Here is a 20,212-nt window from a genome sequence, read left to right as displayed (position 1 = left end):
GGTTCACCCCTGATCCTTATGCAAGCAGTTATTCGGCTTAACATCGATTGACAGAGTTTTTGCACGTCGTCCTGAGGATAGCGTGCCAATTTCTGCCCTCTTGTCGTATTAGACCATCAAAATACCGAGCTGCTTGGAGGCCCTGCTAATAATGCTCCTGCTGTGAGATGCCAACCCGGATGTCGACCGCCGTGTGGCCCGACACCCAGGAATCTTGATCTGGGCTGCCATTTGTTTTCATAGGAGGGCGCCTTTAGTTGTCATCCGCGCCACCATTCATCACAGAGGTGCGTCGACGATATTCTGCGCCCTGTTTTGTTGCCCTTCTTGGTAAACCATCCTGGACTTACTTTTCAGCAAGATAATGGCCGCTCGCGCACTGCTGCTTGTCTTCGAGCTTGCTAAATCCTGCGTCGAACTGCAAGGTTACTGGATGTCTCCCCAAGCATTGTAGGTAATACCCTTCAATCAACTCGCAGTTTTGACATTCTGACGCACTGATTGAACAGAATTTTGTATCACATGCCTCACAAGGACACCAGGCAACTCTAGTAAGTAGGCTGTTTAGGTTTTTATGTTGGTAACGCCAGGTAGCGCTCTGTATGAAAATCACTGACTGTGCTGTGTGCAGTCTGTGGCTGGTTTGCATTGTTGAAATATTCGTTATTGTAGTGGTGGGCAGTTGGATGTGAACAGCGCGTAGCGTTGCGCAGTTGGAGGTGAGCCGCCAGCAGTGGTGGATGTGGGGAGAGAGATGGCAGGATTTTAGGATTTTGAGAGCGAACGATCTGGACGTGTGTCCACCAGAAAGAGTAAATTTGTAATACTGGATATCATGAACTGATATTGAACACTATTAAGGTAAATACATTGTTTGTTGTCTACCAAAATCTTTCATTTGCTAACTATGCCTATCAGTAGTTAGTGCCTTCAGTAGTTAGAATCTTTTATTCAGCTGGCAGTATTGGCGCATGCTGTATTGCAGTAGTGTGAGTAACGAAGATTTTTGTGAGGTAAGTGATTCATGAAAGGTATAGGATGTTGTTAGTCAGGGCCATTCTTTTGTAGGGATTTTTGAAAGTCAGATTGCATTGCGCTAAAAATATTGTGTGTCAGTTTAAGCACAGTCATTTATACTTTTTCTAAGGGGACGTTTCACTCTGTCAAGCAGTGTCAAGACGAATAGGCAAAGTTCACGTTTCCGCAGTTACCGCACGCAAGTAGGAAAGACGCGAAGGCCACGCTAATCCCTTGTCAACATGTCGCTGCTTATAAACTCGAATTGTACTCGCGCTACGTTCCATATAAGCTGCAGCAACGGCGTCAAAAGAAAACTTTTTGATCGGCCGTTATACACTGCTGGAAAAAAAAATAGTATCTCATTTTAGAAGTTTACAGTTCACAAAAGATGTGGAGTACATGAAATGATTACATTTACAGATCAATAGCACAACGCATCGAACCATGCGGAAACGCCCATCTTAAAATGGCTCTGAGCACTATGGGACTTAACTTCTGAGGTCAGCAGTCCCCTAGAACTTAGAACTACTTAAAGCTAACTAACCTAAGGACATCACACATATCCATGCCCGAGGCAGGATTCGAACCTGCGACCGTAGTAGCAGCGCGGTTCCGGACTGTAGCGGCTAGAACAGCTCGGCCATTCCGACCGGCCGCCCATCTTAGTACGTGGTGTAGCCTCCGCGGGCGGCACGTCTGCTCGTACTGTCCACGTAGTTCTGTAACAAAAGTTGGGTCGCACGAGTCAGTTCTCATTCCATCGTATCGCACACGTATTCGGTCGCAGACAGGTCCGCGGGTAGCGCCGGCCAGGGAAGTTGCTGCACGCCTTGCAGACCACGTCGAGCTTCTCGGTCAGTATGTGAGCGAACGTTATCCTGTTGGAACAGCACATCACCTCCCTGTTTGCAAGAATGACAATAGAACCGTTCTAACAACATTCTTCACGTACCTAGCGCTGATTAGCGCCCCGTCCACAAACAGAGCTGAACGAGAGTTGTAGGTTGAGGTCTGGCGTCTCTGCGAGACAGCGCTCACCAGATCTGCGTCATATGCGCGAACGACCTTCACTTGAGTGCAGGCAGAATCTGCTTTCAACACTGAAGACCACGGCGCGCTATTCCATCTTCCGAGACATCCTCTGACGGCACCAGTGGAGCCGTGTATGTCGACGCTGTGGCGTTAGAGGAAAGTCGGCGAAAGGTGTGCGTGCCAGTATTCCCGCAGCTAATAACCGGTTCGCAACAGTTCGTGTTGACATTTCTGGTCTCACAAGCTCTCCTATCTGTGCTTCGTAGCTGTACGACCTGCCACTGCTGCCCTTACAATAGGACGATGCTCGGTGGCGTCTGTGCTGCGTGGACGTCCAGAGCGTCCATGGAGAAGAAATAAAAATTTTGAGGTTCGCCGATGACATTGTAATTCTGTCAGAGACAGCAAAGGACTTGGAAGAGAAGTTGAACGGAATGGATAGTGTCTTGAAAGGAGGATATAAGATGAACATCAACAAAAGCAAAACGAGGATAATGGAATGTAGTCGAATTAAGTCGGGTGATGCTGAGGGAATTAGATTAGGAATTGAGACACTTAAAGTAGTAAAGGAGTTTTGCTATTTGGGGAGCAAAATAACTGATGATGGTAGAAGTAGAGAGGATATAAAATGTAGACTGGCAATGGCAAGGAAAGCGTTTCTGAAGAAGAGAAATTTGTTAACATCGCGTATAGATTTAAGTGTCAGGAAGTCGTTTCTGAAGTATTTGTATGGAGTGTAGCCTTGTATGGAGGTGAAACGTGGACGATAAATAGTTTGGACAAGAAGAGAATAGAAGCTTTCGAAATGTGGTGCTACAGAAGAATGCTGAAGATTAGATGGGTAGATCACATAACTAATGAGGAGGTATTGAATAGAATTGGGGAGAAGAGGAGTTTGTGGCACAACTTGACTAGAAGAAGGGATCGGTTGGTAGGACATGTTCTGAGGCATCAAGGGATCACCAATTTAGTATTGGAGGGCAGCGTGGAGGGTAAAAATCGTAGAGGGAGACCAAGAGACGAATACACTAAGCAGATTCAGAAGAATGTAGGCTGCAGTAAGTACCGGGATATGAACTAGATTGCACAGGATAGAGTAGCATGGAGAGCTGCATCAAACCAGTCTCAGGACTGAAGACCACAACAACAACAATATGTTGAGCACACCGTAGAATATATTTAGAATGTACACATAGAGAGAACTCGTTGAAATCACATCTGCACCAACATGTCCTCTTCTGTATCTTCAGCATCACACTTCGTTTTCCGTTTTCTTCTTTCAGGAAATTTGTTTCTACATGGAAAAGAAAGATGTGAGAGTGGTGACGCGACCACTGATTCCAGCATCGTTGCACGTCTGTGGCAGCACGTCCAGCTTCTGTTGACAGTTCTCTGACAGAAGCGTCCCGCCTCTCGGAAGGCCGTAATTTGCCCCATTTCGAACTCGCTTGGTTGGCAGTAGGAAGCACGAACGCCTCTCCAAGGCATTGTTGCCTGCTTCCTTCAGACATTTCACTAAACTGAGCTGTGAGGATTCTCTATTAAAAGGTAGACACAGACGGCGCTCTGGTAACTACAGTATTAAACTATATTTGAAACCATTATCTCCCAAGTGTCATATGCCGTCAGCGGATCAGTATCGACGTCATCTCTCCAGGTGCGCTACTTTTACTCTGGCAGTGTATTTCCCTCAGTATGACGTGACTTAATGCGACCACACTCTGTTGTGCTTCTTTTTGCGTTGTTAATGGTGATGTGCCTGAGGGAATTTCAGTGTCAACGCGGGGCCCCGCGGACCATCCCCGGTCGGCGGTAATTGCGGCCGCAGCCAGCCTGCTGCTATCTGGTGGCGGTGTATCGGCGGCCGGGCATCTGCGGTCGTTTCCACAGATCCGCGTGACCCGCGCCAGCCTAACGGCCGGCCCCGCCAGATACCATCGCACCGAATCTACCGCGCCACGTGAATATCTTAATTGGCGAGCCTGGCACCCGCCCGTACCTGCGAGGCCGATTACTACCGTCCGTGCGTACGGCGACGTGTCCCGTGCGTGCGCCCGCGGCCGCCGACCCCGCTGCACGCTTCGCTTTGAGCGGGCCCGCTAGCTGCTCCTAATTGGTAATATGTCGTTCGGTTTGCAAGGATCCTTAGCGCACTCTCCTTTACATACCACTACATTAATACTTTTCCCGGAGTAAAATAAACTTCGGCCGTACCGTAGGCGAATCTTATAAAACCGTTACAGCTCCCAGTTTATATAAATACCCAGCCGAGATAGTCTTAAGCTCCACGAGGCTGCTCACGAATGATGGTGTTGCATGTGGAGAAGTCGCAGTGCTGCAATACTGTAGCGAAATGCGGGAAGACGTGCAGCGGATCGACATGTGGTGCAGGGATTGGCAGCTGACCCTCAACGTAACGAAACGTAACACATTGCGCATAAATAGTCGGCAGCCCCCGTTATTGTATGACAGAAAATTGACGACCAGTCACGGGGAATAGGCAGATCCATTAACTGTCTAGCAGTATTCATACGACGCTATGCCGGCCGGTGTGGCCGAGTGGTTCTAGGCGCTTCAGTCTGGAACTGCGCGACCGCTACGGTCGCAGGTTCGAATCTTGCCTCTGGCATGGATGTGTGTGATGTCCTTAGGTTAGTTAGGTTTAAGTAGTTCTAAGTTCTAGGGGACTGATCACCTCAGATGTTAAGTCCCATAGTGCTCAGAGCCACTTGAATCATTTGAACCATACGACGCTATTTAAAATAGAATGACCACATAAAACTAGTAACTGTAACACTCTTCAGGTAGTGTAGTGTGATCACGAAGGAAGTAACTGATAAAACCCACGTTCGACTGCTACTTGAGTTAGCGTGGGACTCTTACCAAATAGAAATTGATAGGGAAAACAGAGAAAATACAAAGGAAAAGGAATACTTTTCGACACAGAAAGCATGGAGATACCCATAGAACTCCGGAGGCAGTTGTGCAACGCTGTGTGTTAAATTTCCAGCAACGTACGTTCCTAGAAGATGATAACCGCATGTCTTGCTTTCTCCTACATATAACTCGCGAAAATACCACGGCTATAAAATTAGAGTGCTTACAGCTCTCACGGAGGCCTACCACTGGCGACTGGAACAAGAAAAGGGAGGCAAGTGAAATGAAATGAAATAATCGTATGGCATTATTGGCGGGGATACCCCGTCTGCTGTTGTTCGGTCGTCTGGTGCACGTCTTTCTATTTCGCGTACTCTGGCGAGTCTCTGCACGTGGCTCGTCTCTGTCCTGGTGGGTTGGTGAACTCTGTCAGCAGGAAACAGTTGAGCAAAGTGGTGTCCCGAGAAACACGCAAGAAAGTGAAGTAAACCACGCGGAGATCTATAGAATTGACTCATGGCCGGTTACGATGTCGTTAAGGTAGAAAAGCCGCTTGAACCTGAAAGGTGGTTTGAATACCGCGGCGCCGTACTAGGTGTGGGCCTAGTGGACGTAGTATGCCTTTGCCTTCCTCAGACCTTCCAACTTCCATTTCGCATTGACTTGCCGTATTTTGAAGACTATCACACCAATTTTTTTCTTCCAAAAATTGCCTCCAAAATGTTGTAATTAACATAAAAATATCCAGTACTTGATTTAAAATTCCTGCCAGTCTTAAAAATGGCCATTTATCGGTAGTAATCATTTCAAAAATTCTGTGAAAGAGAAATTGAGACACGGAAATACTGAGCTTGCTGTTACTCCGATAGGACTTACTTCGCAACTGCAACATCTTGATGTCTCGATAAATAAAGCATTTAAAGTGCACTTGAAAGAGGACTGGAACACATAGATTACGAATGAGACCGAACACGAATTCAGGCCTAAGGGAGCTTTAAACCGACCTACAATCAAACAAGTGTGTCAGTGAATAAAACAGCCGTCGTTTAGAGTGACCAAAGATATTATTGTTAAATCTTTGAAGAAGCAGTGAAGACCATTTTATATATGAAGAGGACAACGATGACGAGAAGAGGAAGAAGAAGAAGAAGAAGGGGAAAGTTCAGATGACGATTTTCAGGGATTTTAAAGGCCTGTTAGGTTCTATAAACTAAGAACTTTTTTAGCCTTGCTTTGCAGTCTAACAATAAAAATGGTAAAAAATTTATTTTCTTAAGAAATTGCTCAAAAATTAAGGTGCGTCTTATAGTTAGTAGCCTCTTATAATCCGCAAAATACGGTATAGTCGACCTACATTACAACGTGGAATCGGCAGCTAGGCATCATTCACGCACGCACTTACTCGTATCATTGCCAGACACCAGAGAAGTGTTAGGTAGCGGGAAAATTCCTTCTTAGAATCCAACCTCCGACTTCTGGAATCATAGCCTGATACTTACCGGCGGAGCCATCTGACAATTTCTCATGTTTACAACAACTCGTTACAATCTGCCATATGGAATAATCCAGCATCTCTTAACTTTATAAGTTCAAGCACGTGAAAAGGACAAATATTTTCTTTGATCTACATTATTAAAAAAGCACTGTGCTTAAATTTAATTGATGGTGGAACCAATTACTACAGATGCACCGTATAATTTCTCAGTCCAGTTTTCTGCAACGGACAGGTTCCGTTCTGAAGGAAGCTTTGGGGAAAGCCATTTATTTCTCAAGCATTGCAGCTTGGTAACTCGTGTGGATGTTCGCAGAATTTTTCAGTAAAAGAGCAGTTCGACTCGCTACCATTTAAAACAGACCTCGGGTTTCCTCTACGCAGATGGCTGCAGATGTCCGAATGTACCCCACGCGCGACTCACCCCTCTTGCAGGAAGTGTTCGGCTGTGTCGCGTGTACAATGAAACGCTTCCCTGCTACCGACGGGCTGACTCCTGCACTAGCCGGAGCTGGAGCTGTGAAGTGACTGAGAAACTCTACCATACACTGCATAGGCTGCCACTGGTGTCCTGTGTAGGTCTGCTTCCGCATTCTGCACAGCAACGACCTACGCTGGCAGTCTTTGACATATGGGCAGCATTCTTCTGGTATGGTTCGCCATGTAACCACATCTCGATCTACACTGTCGACGTGAAGACCAACGTCTTGTTGACTTCCCTAACGTCCCTTTACATTATGTATCGCGAGACATACATAGACCTGCTGTACGTACATCGCTTTCTCAATAGTGCAATTTCGCACCGTCGCTTAGAACTCGGCCTGTAAAGGACGACCGCAAGACGGAAGCCACTCTGCTTTTAGGACAGCCAGAGTGACGTGACTCCTTCCGTCAGACCGCGGACACCCCGGCAGGAAGATGGCAGGAGGAAGCAAGGGGTCGCTCCCCTGTTGGTGGTGGCGTGGGCGGCGGGCGCGCCCTCGGACAATGCTCATTGTACGCCGGCTGCATATTGACAATGAACAATTAGGCGCTCATTTTACTTTTACACCGGCGTCATTCAGAGGCGCGCATCCTCCTTTTGTGTCGCGTCTGCCGGGAGCTTGCCTCACGAAGGCGAGAGATGGGGTTTCCGTGATCCCTGCAGAGCCCTTTCTGCGTCACGGCTACAGTACCCCGTGTCAACATAACCGCCAGCTCTGCTGGCATTTTGTCGCTCTTTCAGATAAGGAACAAACACATCACTGGAAATTAATTCTCTTCTCCTATTTCAGTCGCGGTTGCAGTTTTAGGCAGCCAGTGAACAGTAGACCTACGTTAGTGCCCCTTGTACAGCTTCTTTTCGGTTTCACAAACAGATAGTTTCTCAACATATTCACGAACTAGATTGCAAACCGGCGGCAGTGTTGTGTATGAGGAGTCGAACTCAAGACCACAGCTACTGCAGCCTAGCTCCGTATTATGCAATTCCCTTGTCACCTGGTGCTTGCCGAACGACTTTGATTTGGCGTGGATATCTAAAGGTTGGACAGCTCCTAACATACACCGCTAAGAAACAATATGGTGCAATTTACTCTAATTTATACCTGTCAATGATGCCCTTCATGCACATCAGCTAAACGTGTAAATCGGGCATTGTTCGATGTGTGATACATAAAGCAGTTCGGAGCATCACGTAAGTGTGTGACTGTATTGAAAAAGTAGAACAAAAAGCAGAAATGATAAGAAGTGGTGTAGTATTGTAATTCGCTAGTTGTAAGTCGCCAGTTCATTTGGTTGCTGGCAGTGGTCTTCCAGGTGCAGCTAGGTAGCTTGTTCGCTCGCATGTCCTTTCATGACACATCTACATCGCTACTCTGTAATTAATAATTAAGTTCTTATCAGAGGGTTCATCGAACCACTTTCAAGTTATCTCTCTACCGTTCCACTATCTAATAGCGAGGCCGGCCGCGGTGGTCTCGCGGTTCTAGGCGCGCAGTCCGGAACCGTGCGACTGCTACGGTCGCAGGTTCGAATCCTGCCTCGGGCATGGATGTGTGTGATGTCCTTAGGTTAGTTAGGTTTAAGTAGTTCTAAGTTCTAGGGGACTGATGACCACAGCAGTTGAGTCCCATAGTGCTCAGAGCCATTTGAACCATTTTCTAATAGCGAGCGCGGGAAAAACGCAACACTTAAAACGTTCCGTGCGAACTCTGATTCCTGTTGTTACATTACAACTGCTATTTCTCCCTATGTAGTGGGCACCAACAAAATATTTTCCCATTCGGTGGAGAAAGTTTGTGATTGAAATTTCGTGAAAATATCCTGCAGTAACGAAAATAGCCCTTGTTTTAATGGCCGGCCGAAGTGGCCGCGCGGTTCTGGCGCTGCAGTCTGGAACCGCGAGACCGCTACGGTCGCAGGTTCGAATCCTGCCTCGGGCGTGGATGTGTGTGATGTCCTTAGGTTAGTTAGGTTTAACTAGTTCTAAGTTCTAGGGGACTAATGACCTCAGCAGTTGAGTCCCATAGTGCTCAGAGCCATTTGAACCTTGTTTTAATGATTGCCGCCCCAACTCGCGTGTCACTTCCGTGCCACCCTCTCTCGTATTTATCAATAATACGAAATGAGCTACCCTTTTTTCAACTATTTCGATGTCCTGCGTGAACCGTATTTGGTAAAGATACATACCGAGCTGGAATAATCTAGCAGATAATGCACAAGCGTAGTTGATTTTCTGCTTCTTCTGCGTTCTGCCAATAAAACGCAGTCTTCGGTTCGCCTTTCCTATGTCATTATCTACACGATTTAAGCTGTTCCTAATTGTTATTCCTCGGTATTTAGTTGAATTGACAGCCTTCAGATTTGTATGATTTATCGTGTAACCGAAATTTAATAGATTCCTTTTGATACACACGCGGATGACCTTACATTTTACACTATTTAGAATCAGTTGCCATTTTTTGCACCACACATTTTGCGATCTTCTGATGTCTTTACTACGTGATAAATTGCAGCATCGTCGGCAAAGAGCATAAGACGGCTGCTGAGATTGTCTCCTAAATCATTTATATAGGTTAGAAACAACAGAGGCCCTTTTTCAGCTCCTTTGGGAATGCCAGATATCAATCCTGCTTTATTGGATGATTTTAAGACAGGTACTACGAATAGTGAACTTTCTTGCCAGAGGACACAAAACCAGTCGTACAACTGAGACGGTGCACCTTAGGCACGCAGTATCGGTAGAAGCCAGTTGTCGGGACAAGTACGGAAAGCCTTCTGCATAACCAGAAATATGAAATAAATCTGAGATCCGCTGTCGGTAGCACTCGTAACTCCAAGAGAACAGAGCGCTAGTTGTGTTGCGAAGGAGGGTATTTTCTTAATAATTGCTGATTGTGTGTCACTAGATCGTTGTCACGGAGGTTCTGAAGAAGGGATGTTGGTAAAATTTACTCCGAGTTTCTATCACCATTCATGTAGTCTCGAGAAATCGGAGGGATGTTTGCGAAACGTTATGTAGTACAAAACGGACAGATCACTTTGACAGAATGAACAACAGAATGGATCACACTCGTGTCTGATAGGCATCCGTTGTTGCATCACTTAGATCATACAAACGCTAGAGTGGTTCGTCCGGCCTGGCCACGCCCAGCTGCTCGAGCCGAGTCAGTGTCCCGCCACGAGTAACATCTCCGTCGACGAGACGCCACGCACCGCCTCCCTGCCTGCCACGTCACTGCCGAGGCACCTGAGTCGCCGTCACGCCGAGCCCGGCGCGCTTTCCCAGGACCGGCGGCTGGCAGGTGCGGCGACAGCCCGCTCGGACGCCGGTACGCCACAGGCGGGCGTCAAAACCGTCTACCGGCAGCCGGGCGGTAGCCGCAGCGAGCGTTCGGTCGCGTCTCTCTTAATCCGATTCAGTCGGGCCGACTGCGCCAGCGCCAGTTCCAACTAGAGTAAACAGTTTTTGCCGGCGGCGCGGCCGCACGTATGCGGCCCACGGCGCGCCTTGACGGACAGGCGGCGTCCGGGCGCTGACAAGCGGCTATCTCGCGTCCTATCTGCCTCCGCCGCCGCTGCCCCCGCCCCCGCCATCGCGGCCCGCCATCTCGCGGAGCCGCTGGCGGCTGGGGTCAGAGTTCGCCTCCCCCACTCCACTCCACCCCACCCCGCCCGCGGCTCGTTACTCAGCCGAAAGCCCTCCCCCCTCAATACGGCAGACACTTGTTAGGCGGCGTCACACTTGGCCCCTGCCGGCCTCCCGCCCCTACCGCTGCTGCTCTTTTTACGCGCGCGACCCGCGAGACGGCGGCCAAGTGCCACCATTAACCGGCCGGCCGGCTCCCCCATCGCTTGTTTTATCAGCATAATCGCTGCATCGCCGATGCGCCGCTGTCTAACATTGCAGACACACCGCGCCAGAATGCCATTTTCCTACTGACTCGGTTGCCTCCACCTTGAAACGTTATCTGACATCGGCGCAGTCACTTGTGTGTGGCTCCGGCGAGTACTCGAAACTATCGGGGACACACCGGATTCCGCAGTATCTCTGACGCGCAGCCACCGCCGATGCGAGCAAGATGTATTATATCGCGCTACTACGACGACAGTGCGTCGAATAATGGCTTTCGTCACCTGAAACACTGTGGTTAGTTTTTCTTGTTTAATCTTACAGTGTTCTCACAGTCCTTATTTGCACTCTTGGTGGGTCTTATTATGTCGATGGTAGACCGTTGCCTAAGGCATCTTTCTGTGTCTTAGTGTCCATCTCCTAAGGCTCGAGACAAATCTGGTGAAGTACGCACACGAGTTTCGAAAAATATACGTGTTGTTCAGAGTTTTTTTTATGGAAGTGGTATGGTTCTAGAGTTCTCTCTTCAAATTTTGTATAGTTCTCCACAATTTCGCGAAGAAAACAAAAGTACTCGGGAAGATTTTAATCTTGTATAAAATTTATTTGTCAATAAAAATTATGATAATAATTCTGAATATCTCCCCAACAGTTCCATAGAAAAACTAAAGATATTTTTTGTGCAGATATTATTTTACGAGACAACTTGCAGTAATGAGGGACTCAAATTACGTACAAAACAAAGGAAACCACTTCTGAACTCGGAAAACTTTGTCCTCAGGTAGGAGAACTGCCCGACTCCTAACTGGTTGGCCATCTGCGCAACGGTTACTTAGTGTTTCGTTGTCTAATTTAAATTAACCATTCAAAATAATGTTGTAGCAGAGGTAGATTTTGCAGCGTTTTTAATGGTCACGGTAACGTACTATTTTCAGTGTGTAGCGTTCTAGAATCTGAAGTACTGCGGAGATTTTGTGACAGGAATTAGCGGTGCTCTTTTAATTTATTTATCAGAGGCAGCGAAAACTTATTTTCAGCTTTGCAAGACCATCATGACCACACACTAGCTCCAGAACATTTATCAAACAGAAGAACATCATGAAACTCTATTAAAAGAAAGGGCGAATATTTGGATGACATGCCCTTAAGGCAAGAAGTCCGTAACAATCGGATAACAAAGAACACGTCGCTGAGAAACATACGCTCGAATGAACTGTGCGATTATGTTCGTTCAGTCAGTGCTCCTCTGCAGTTGTCGCTCAAGTGTAACTGAACCATAACACCCATAAAAATGCACACTCTACCAGAACTGAAACGTCTCCTCGGCTTGGAAGAATTTTACGTCATCGGTGATAGCAGCATTCTATTTATTTACGGTTTTATGTAGAACTCTTCTGGAGCTATTCAAAATTGTGACGATAATTTTTTCTCGAAATTCTGGGGAATTATTTAAATTTTGTTCAGTGAATTCTAGAACTATAACATATCTACCAAGAACTGTGAAAAATCTATATCTCTCGAAAATCGGGTGCCAACTTCATATGACTCTTCAGACATCCTAAGAGACTATAAAGACTCAGTTACTATTTTTCAACTTGAAAAGCTCAGCAAGCCGAACTGTTTACATCTAACCACGGAACGCAAAGATCGCGGAGTTGCGTCCATGTTTGTTATGAAGCACGTACTGCGGGAAGGTTAGCCCAATTTGCTTTATTTGACATTAAGTCTAATTTCAAAGAAGAAGGATTGCGTAAAGTAGGAGAAGTAAAGGGAGGTAGCAGTACTTCAAAATTCTGACTAGAGCGTGGAGTACCAAAAGCTGCTAACTCACAATAAGCGATACCATACACCGAAGAATGCACTCGGAGCTTTAGTTGACTACGACACATTTCTCACATCCTCCAAGCTGCGCTCCAGTACCGTGAGTCTAGAAATAACAATAAGAGAAAAAGCTGCTGCTTGTCTCACACACGTAGACCGCACTAAAATCTCGTACCTTTTTAAAGCTAGTACTGCGCAGAATCCAATCTAGGGCTATCAATATAAAGACAAATTTAGCTTTTCTATACCCTAGTTCTCTCGAGGGAGAATGTATCCTTAGGGAAAAACTTCAGCAAAAATCATGAATTTTCAGAAACAGCTAGATGCCAATCTTATCAGTCGTTTCATATGTCGGTTTATTTCATGAGTTCTTCAGAATGTAGCAGTTATTTCTGTTTCACCCTTAACTCAGCGGGTTAGACAGAGAGAATAGTCACTTCAGATATAAAAAAAAGATGCATGCAAACCTAAGGAAGCTATGAAGTAATACATCAGAGACTTTTCCTCTCTTTCCTGTCTCGTGGCTTCCGTTGCGCCGGCCAAATTCATCTCTGCGGCCACGGGCAGAGTTTACACTCTCTTGGCGACCTTCAGCGCGCGATACAAATTACCTGACCAACTGCTCCGCAGTCTGATCGTAAACGTTTATGGACGGAGCCGGATTAGTTCTCCGCACTGCTACAGGCGTATGAAATCAGTCGAAATAAGGATTGCCAGCCTCGCTTTCCACCGCAAGGCACGGTTAAACTCAGTATCCAGTCAGCAATTAAAGAGCGTTTAGCAACCCAACCACTTACAGAAAGATTCCGACATCCGACTACTTGATGCCTACTAGCAACTGCAGCCTGTAATATTCACAACAACAAAACAGGAATACAGTACAAAAACAGTAGGTCAAGAGACACACACAAACGTTGCAATCAAATTTCCATGGGAATGAATATTATTTAGTGGCTTCAGTGAAAACCTCGCGGAGTCCACCTCGTTCAGTAAACACCGCCGACCGGTTAACTAAATATCGCTGACCGGTTTACTACCCGGGACCACATCCTAATTTGCTTGGTATACCTACTGAGCGCGTGCACACACGCTGAACGCCAACAATCGCCTAGGAAACCGGAGTGGCTCCACTCGAAATATACGCCAGCGCGTAGGAAAGCACTTAGAATCCCTCAGTCTTCCGCACTACCAGACATAACTCTGCCGATCACGAAGAATCACCTTCTCCCGACCTCTGAATTCGATTATGAAAACACACCTCCACCGCAGAGGGCACACTCACTGGGCGCCAACACTCCCATAGAAAGCCGCAACGGTTCGACTAGGAATCACGCCCGCGTACGGGAAGGCACTTACGGAATCTCTCCATTTTCTGTACTTCAAAAAATCTCTTGTTTGACTGCGAAAGATCACCTCCTCTCTACTTCCGAAGACACAATTCTCCACCTGAAGAGGCGTGCCGGCCGACTACTTGATTTCGTGAGCTCCAAACCGCCCCACAAAATAAAAACTTTTAGGCCTCCAGGAACGGGAGCGGAATAGTGATGAGGTCCCATTCTCCGAGGAGCGTAGGGGACGATGCGGGAGGCCCGCACCGCCATACTAGACAAGATCCTAGAGGAAGTGGTTTGCCATTGCCTTCCTCCGACCGTAATGGGGATGAATGATAATGATGATGATGACTGCGACACAACAATACCCAGTCATCTGGAGGCAGGGAAAATCCCTGACCCCGCCGGGAATCTAACCCGAGACACCGTGCGCGGGGAACGAGAACGCTACCGCAAGACCACGAGCTGCGGACGGAGCGGAATAGAAGAAATTCAATTGGTCATTTCCTGCTCTCATTTGTAGCAATTCTGTAAGATTGTGCTTCCTGCTATGAATGTAAGAAGTTTTGCCACAAAGGATGTGCGAAACACTAGACGTCACGGGAAAATTATTCGAAAGAGGCCTAGTCGGCTACGCCAGCAGCCATTTAGTAGGATTAGAACAACTTGGCCCGTCATCTTAAGGTCGAACAAAATTCCTCTTCCCCTGCAACTTTCAATGAACAAAGTAAGAGCATACGGACTGTCAGAGCTACGGTCGCAGGTTCGAATCCTGCCTCGGGCATGGATGTGTGTAATGTCCTTAGGTTAGTTAGGTTTAAGTAGTTCTAAGTTCTAGGGGACTGATGACCACAGATGTTAAGTCCCATAGTGCTCAGAGCCATTTGAACCATTTTGGACTGTCAGACCAATTGACATAGATAACAGAACGCAGCATGTCATTCTCAATGGAGAGAAGTCTTCCGAAGTAAGAGTGATTTCAGGCGTGCCGCAAGGGAGTGTCGTAGGACCGTTGCTATTCACTATTTACATAAATGACCTTGTGGATAACATCGGAAGTTCACTGAGGCTTTTTGCGGATGATGCTGTGGTATATCGAGAGGTTGTAACAATGGAAAATTGTACTGAAATGCAGGAGGATCTGCAACGAATTGACGCATGGTGCAGGGAATGGCAATTGCATCTCAATGTAGACAAGTGTAATATGCTGCGAATACACAGAAAGAAAGATCCTTTATCATTTAGCTACAATACAGCAGGTCAGCAACTGGAAGCAGTTAATTCCATAAATTATCTAGGAGTAGGCATTAGGAGTGATTTAAAATGGAATGATCATATAAAGTTGATCGTCGGTAAAGCAGATGCCAGACTGAGATTCATTGGAAGAATCTTAAGGAAATGCAGTCCGAAAACAAAGGAAGTAGGTTACAGTACACTTGTTCGCCCACTGCTTGAATATTACTCAGCAGTGTGGGATCCGTACCAGATAGGGTTGATAGAAGAGATAGAGAAGATCCAACGGAGAGCAGCGCGCTTCGCTACAGGATCATTTAGTAATTGCGAAAGCGTTACGGAGATGATAGATAAACTCCAGTGGAAGACTCTGCAGGAGAGACGCTCAGTTGCTCGGTACGGGCTTTTGTTGAAGTTTCGAGAACATACCTTCACCGAGGAGTCAAGCAGTGTATTGCTCCCTCCTACGTATATCTAGCGAAGAGACCGTGAGGATAAAATGAGAGAGATTAGAGCCCACACAGACGCATACCGACAGTCTTTCTTTCCACGAACAAAGCGAGACTGGAATAGTAGGGAGAACCGATAGAGGTACTCAAGGTACCCTCCGCCACACATGGTCAGGTGGCTTGCGGAGTATGGATGTAGATGTAGATGTAGAACTGTCCCTGGCGAATACAACCGTGAACGGGACTAGCACACGGGACCAGGCATGAGAAGATACGTAACCTAACACACCTTGACCGACACTTGTACTGTCGTAATTGTCGTAGTTTCCTGACGAATGGGTGCCGTCTTCATCCCCTCCTCAGGATGCACTGGATAGAGGGGGAGGCCAACTGAAGCGAATCGCGCTTCTCCTCTTTAGTTGCAGCACCGGCGCTAGGTTGTCTGCCGCTGTGCGGTACATTGATTTTATTATCATTGCGGCGCGTTAGCTTCGCGCCGCTGAGCGAAAGATGCCTGACAAGGGAAAAAGTAAAGCAGTCGCGAGTTAAGACGGTGCATCCTCCTGCGTAAATGCGTGCCGGGTTGCGGTCGGCAGTGAATCACTTCCTCGCGCCGCGAAATTTACGAGCGGCGCGCACACCGGCGCTCGTAAACGTCCCGGCCAGTGCAGTGCAGTGCCCGGCGCGCCGCCGCTGTCACCCCGGCTCGGCTCGGCTCAGCTGGCGGCCGCGAGCGCATTCCGCCCGCCGCTCTCTCTTCACAGCACTCGCAGGCGCCCGCTCTCTGCTGTCGGTGGCCGACGGGGGCCTGCGATTAAAGGTACTGAGCGCAGTTCTCACTGACGACTCCTCGCAGTGTGCTGTTTCCGCTGCCGTTCTGACTCGATTCGTGGATGTGCCGTGAAACTCACGAAACAAGATTTGAGTCAACGTTCCATCCTATACTTTCTTGCCTTTCCTTAAAATACAGCCGGTACGTCGGATGAGAAAATAAGAAAAATTCTACCACGCCCTTCTCTGAAATATGTTTACGTTCGTCTGTGAACATTAAACTTCAGACACCTTACTCCTCCGGATGTTTTCCTTATTTTCATTTGCTTGTATAGTTTTCTTTACTTGTAGTTTTGTTACCTAGCAGCGGTGCCACTGAGCAACGTAGACTCACTTTCGGCGAATTTTCATTATGATTTTTTGTGGGTAATAGATCGAGTAGGAAAGAATTATAATTTTTTCTGAAGATAGTATTTCAACATTCTTATCATTCTTGTTAGAATTATAAAACTCTGTGTACCAAGAATATATGCCGTTTGGTGTTTCTGTACTTTTTTCATCCGTTGCATTTTGGTCATTTAAATTTTTGGTGGGCTGTATCGTACATGAAATTGCTATACGTAACAAATCGTTCTTTTTAGGAAAAGTTTTAATTGGACCGTAAATAACTACTGATACTGAAGTAAGCCAATTAAATATTGAAGTAAGTATAACTTATTATGTTAGTACTAAGTTTCCACGTAGGGGGAAGTTGAAAAAAATAAGCGAAATTCATAATGAAGTTATTTAATTAGTTTTGAACAGAATACACCTAAATCAAAATATAACTGTAGCCTTTAGTAAAACATTTGTAACACGGGTAGTTAAGACTGTTCAGATGTGTTTGGGCGCAATTGTCATGAGCCCAACCCTCACAAATTTGGGATTAATCCAGTCTCTTTCGTAGGCTGCATTGGTCGTAAGACGTTCTTTCCTGTAGTGGATGTTCTCACATGCCTAGTATTTCTTGGAACAGTATATTTCTCACTTGCTCCGCCGATTGTTATTTGGAGAAATGTGACTTTTTCTACTACTTCCTTTATGTTATTTTCATTCCATTTATGTCGTGACTTCTCCATATCTGCTTCTTAAAGGTTAAAAAAGCAAAAATTATATGTGTTTTTCTGGTACAGCCCGAAACTTGCTTTTTCCGATAGAACCTGATTGCACCTCTGTGTAGTTTAACGTCACCATTGTTATAACTTATTACATTGTCACAACCTACAATATCGAGAATAACAGCTATTGGATGTAAAAGCGCAATAAAATTATAATATTACTCACTTGGAAACAAAACACAACAGTCCTCTGTTAAGTTCGTGCACCGGAAAAGTCATTAGAAGTAGATGACACGCACAGTTGTTTTGATTCTAAATCGCGTTCGTCCATAATTCTCACTAGAGCGGCGCTTTAGGTGCCCCACTTAGCACTAGAGCTGTTATCAGATACAATCCGCTGCCGCGACACTGTCCGACCTTCCACTACTGCTTTATTTACTAGCCTCTCATTTTGAATTAATTGGCCTAACCTTTGAGTACCTTTCACTGTAATTAAGATTTCCGCGATCAAGACCAGCGGATCAGGCGATGCTGACCGCTCGCCATATCATTCTCTGCGAAACGGCGTCGTTTAGATGTGATACGGAGGGGCACTGGGGCCAACTCACGGCTCTCGCAGCTGTTGTCAGAATGCCGGACCTTGGAGCCGCTGCTTCCCACTTAAGTATCCTCTCACGTGCCTAAGAGGACTTTGTTCCAGCCCCCCCCCCCCCCCCATGAAGTAAAATCCGCGTCAGTACTGGGAATTGGTTCCTTCACACTGAGAGAGAGAGAGAGAGAAAGAGAGAGAGCGAGGGAGAGAGCGAGAGGGAGTGGGCGGAAGATGCTCAGTGCTGTGTTACTGGGGCGGACACATTGGAATGGAACATTTGAAAATCGTCTAAACTAACTGATGGACTTGATTTCTACACCGGCGCCAGAAGGTCATCCCATAAAGAAAAGGTGCCTTATGCACGATTATTGTACTTCCTCCCAGCTCAGACTAAGTAACGAAACAGTCCTCACTGTCAGGTGTTTGTTATTTATAGCTCGGGCATTACTTGGCTGTGAGTATGATACTGAACGTGAACTAACGCATATGTCTTTGTAATCAGACGAGAGCTCTTGTTGAACCCTTGTTTTGTTCGTCCTCTTTATATACTCTGCAAGTCACTCTACAATATATGGTGGAGGGTACTTAATAGGAACGTAAGCGATTTGCATCTTATTCCATTCGTATACTGAGGTATGAGAATCTGTATGCCTCGATATGCTCTGTAATCGCTTTCACTCTCGCCATTCCTACGACGGAAATAGCAGAATTGGTAAGTGATTTTCCTCGAATACCGATTCTCTAAATTTATCAAATGGTTCAAATGGCTCTGAGCACTATGGGACTAACTAACCAAAGGACATCACACACATCCATGCCCAAGGCAGGATTCGAACCTGCGACCGTAGCGGTCGTTCGGTTCCAGACTGTAGCGCCTAGAACCGCACGGCCACTCCGGCCGGCCTAAATTTATCGCAAAGGATCTCCGGAGCACAATGTCCCTGTCTTTCAGAGATTCACATTTAAATTCTTTCAAAGTCTCTACTGCACTTGCATATGGGCTATGCTGGCCCGTTACGTTCCTAGCAGAGCTCCTCTTAATTCGTTCGGTAACTGTTCTCGTATCTTCTCAACAGCGTCACACACGTACTTCCATTCTGAATGAATTCGTACTACCTACTAGCTCCCAAAAACACAGAATCACTACTTTATTATTTTAATGTTTGCCCTTCCTAAAATAAATGATGTACAAAAGATCTCGAAATCCTGTTACGTTACAACTACTCAGCTGAGAAGCTGTGTCCCGAGTGGGCAGCCCCCTGCTGGTTTCGCCACTTGTGCACAGCGGCTCGGCAGGCGGCAGTGGAGGCGACGCCAGGGGACAGAGTGTGAGTCGTGTGTGTGTGGGGTGCCGCAGGTTGTTCGACTACGAGCGGCAGCGCTCGTACAGCTTCCAAGTGGTGGCCACCGACGGCGGCCGCTACGACGCACGCTCCACGCGCGTGCCCGTCACGGTGTCGGTGAGCGACGTGAACGACAACGCGCCCACCTTCACCAGCCACCCCTTCACGGCCGTGGTGCCCGCCTACACGCAGCCCGGCCACGTCGTGGTGCGCCTCACCGCAGAGGACGCCGACGCCGGGGCCAACGGAGAGGTCGTCTTCGGGTACGTACCGTGTACTGTGCACTGTTAAGACTGCGTGGAGAGCCAACTGCCAAACGCTCACTGTCAGTATTTTCTCCTGCGTACCGTTGGACTGTATTGTTGTGAGGAGTGTGCAGAGTCAACTCCGACTGTGCAACTTCGTACTGTTGATACAAAAAGTATTACCTACAGCCTGCTTGATTTTGGGACCATCACTCTCCACATCCTGCTTTACGTCTCATTAGACTACATGGTTGTGAGAAACCTGCAGAACCGACTTGCACTGCACAGCCTCGTTGTACAGTAGGTACGAAAGTACAACTGTCAACCTGTTTGATTCTGGGATATCGTCGGTGTGTATATTTTTCCCTACGTCCTCTTCCACTTCATGAACACGAGAAACTTGCAGAACTGGGGTACGTTACTACCCAAATAGCAACACTCATCTACTGTATTTATTATCTCATATCCTATCCTAATTCTCTCAGCATCGCCCGATTTAATTCGACTACATTTCGTTAACCTTGTTTCGCGTTTTATTTCTTTTAATATCGTCCTCTTAAGACACTCTCCATACCG

The 20,212-nt window shown here is 46.8% G+C and overlaps 1 protein-coding gene across 1 annotated transcript in view; it reads left to right on the top strand.

Annotated features, from left to right (window-relative positions):
• LOC126417021 (protein dachsous) overlaps positions 1 to 20,212 on the top strand; it is a 423,732-nt gene that overhangs the window by 336,839 nt on the left and 66,681 nt on the right. The window contains exon 17 of the mRNA XM_050084910.1: positions 19,406 to 19,654. Within this exon, the coding sequence (XP_049940867.1) occupies positions 19,406 to 19,654 (249 nt within the window). The remainder of the gene's footprint in view (positions 1 to 19,405; positions 19,655 to 20,212) is intronic.

This window comes from Schistocerca serialis, chromosome 8, assembly GCF_023864345.2.
Source record: "Schistocerca serialis cubense isolate TAMUIC-IGC-003099 chromosome 8, iqSchSeri2.2, whole genome shotgun sequence".
Lineage (NCBI taxonomy): Eukaryota > Metazoa > Arthropoda > Insecta > Orthoptera > Acrididae > Schistocerca > Schistocerca serialis.
The sequence above is the reverse complement of the archived record's forward strand: the minus strand, read 5'-3'. Positions and strand labels throughout refer to the sequence as shown.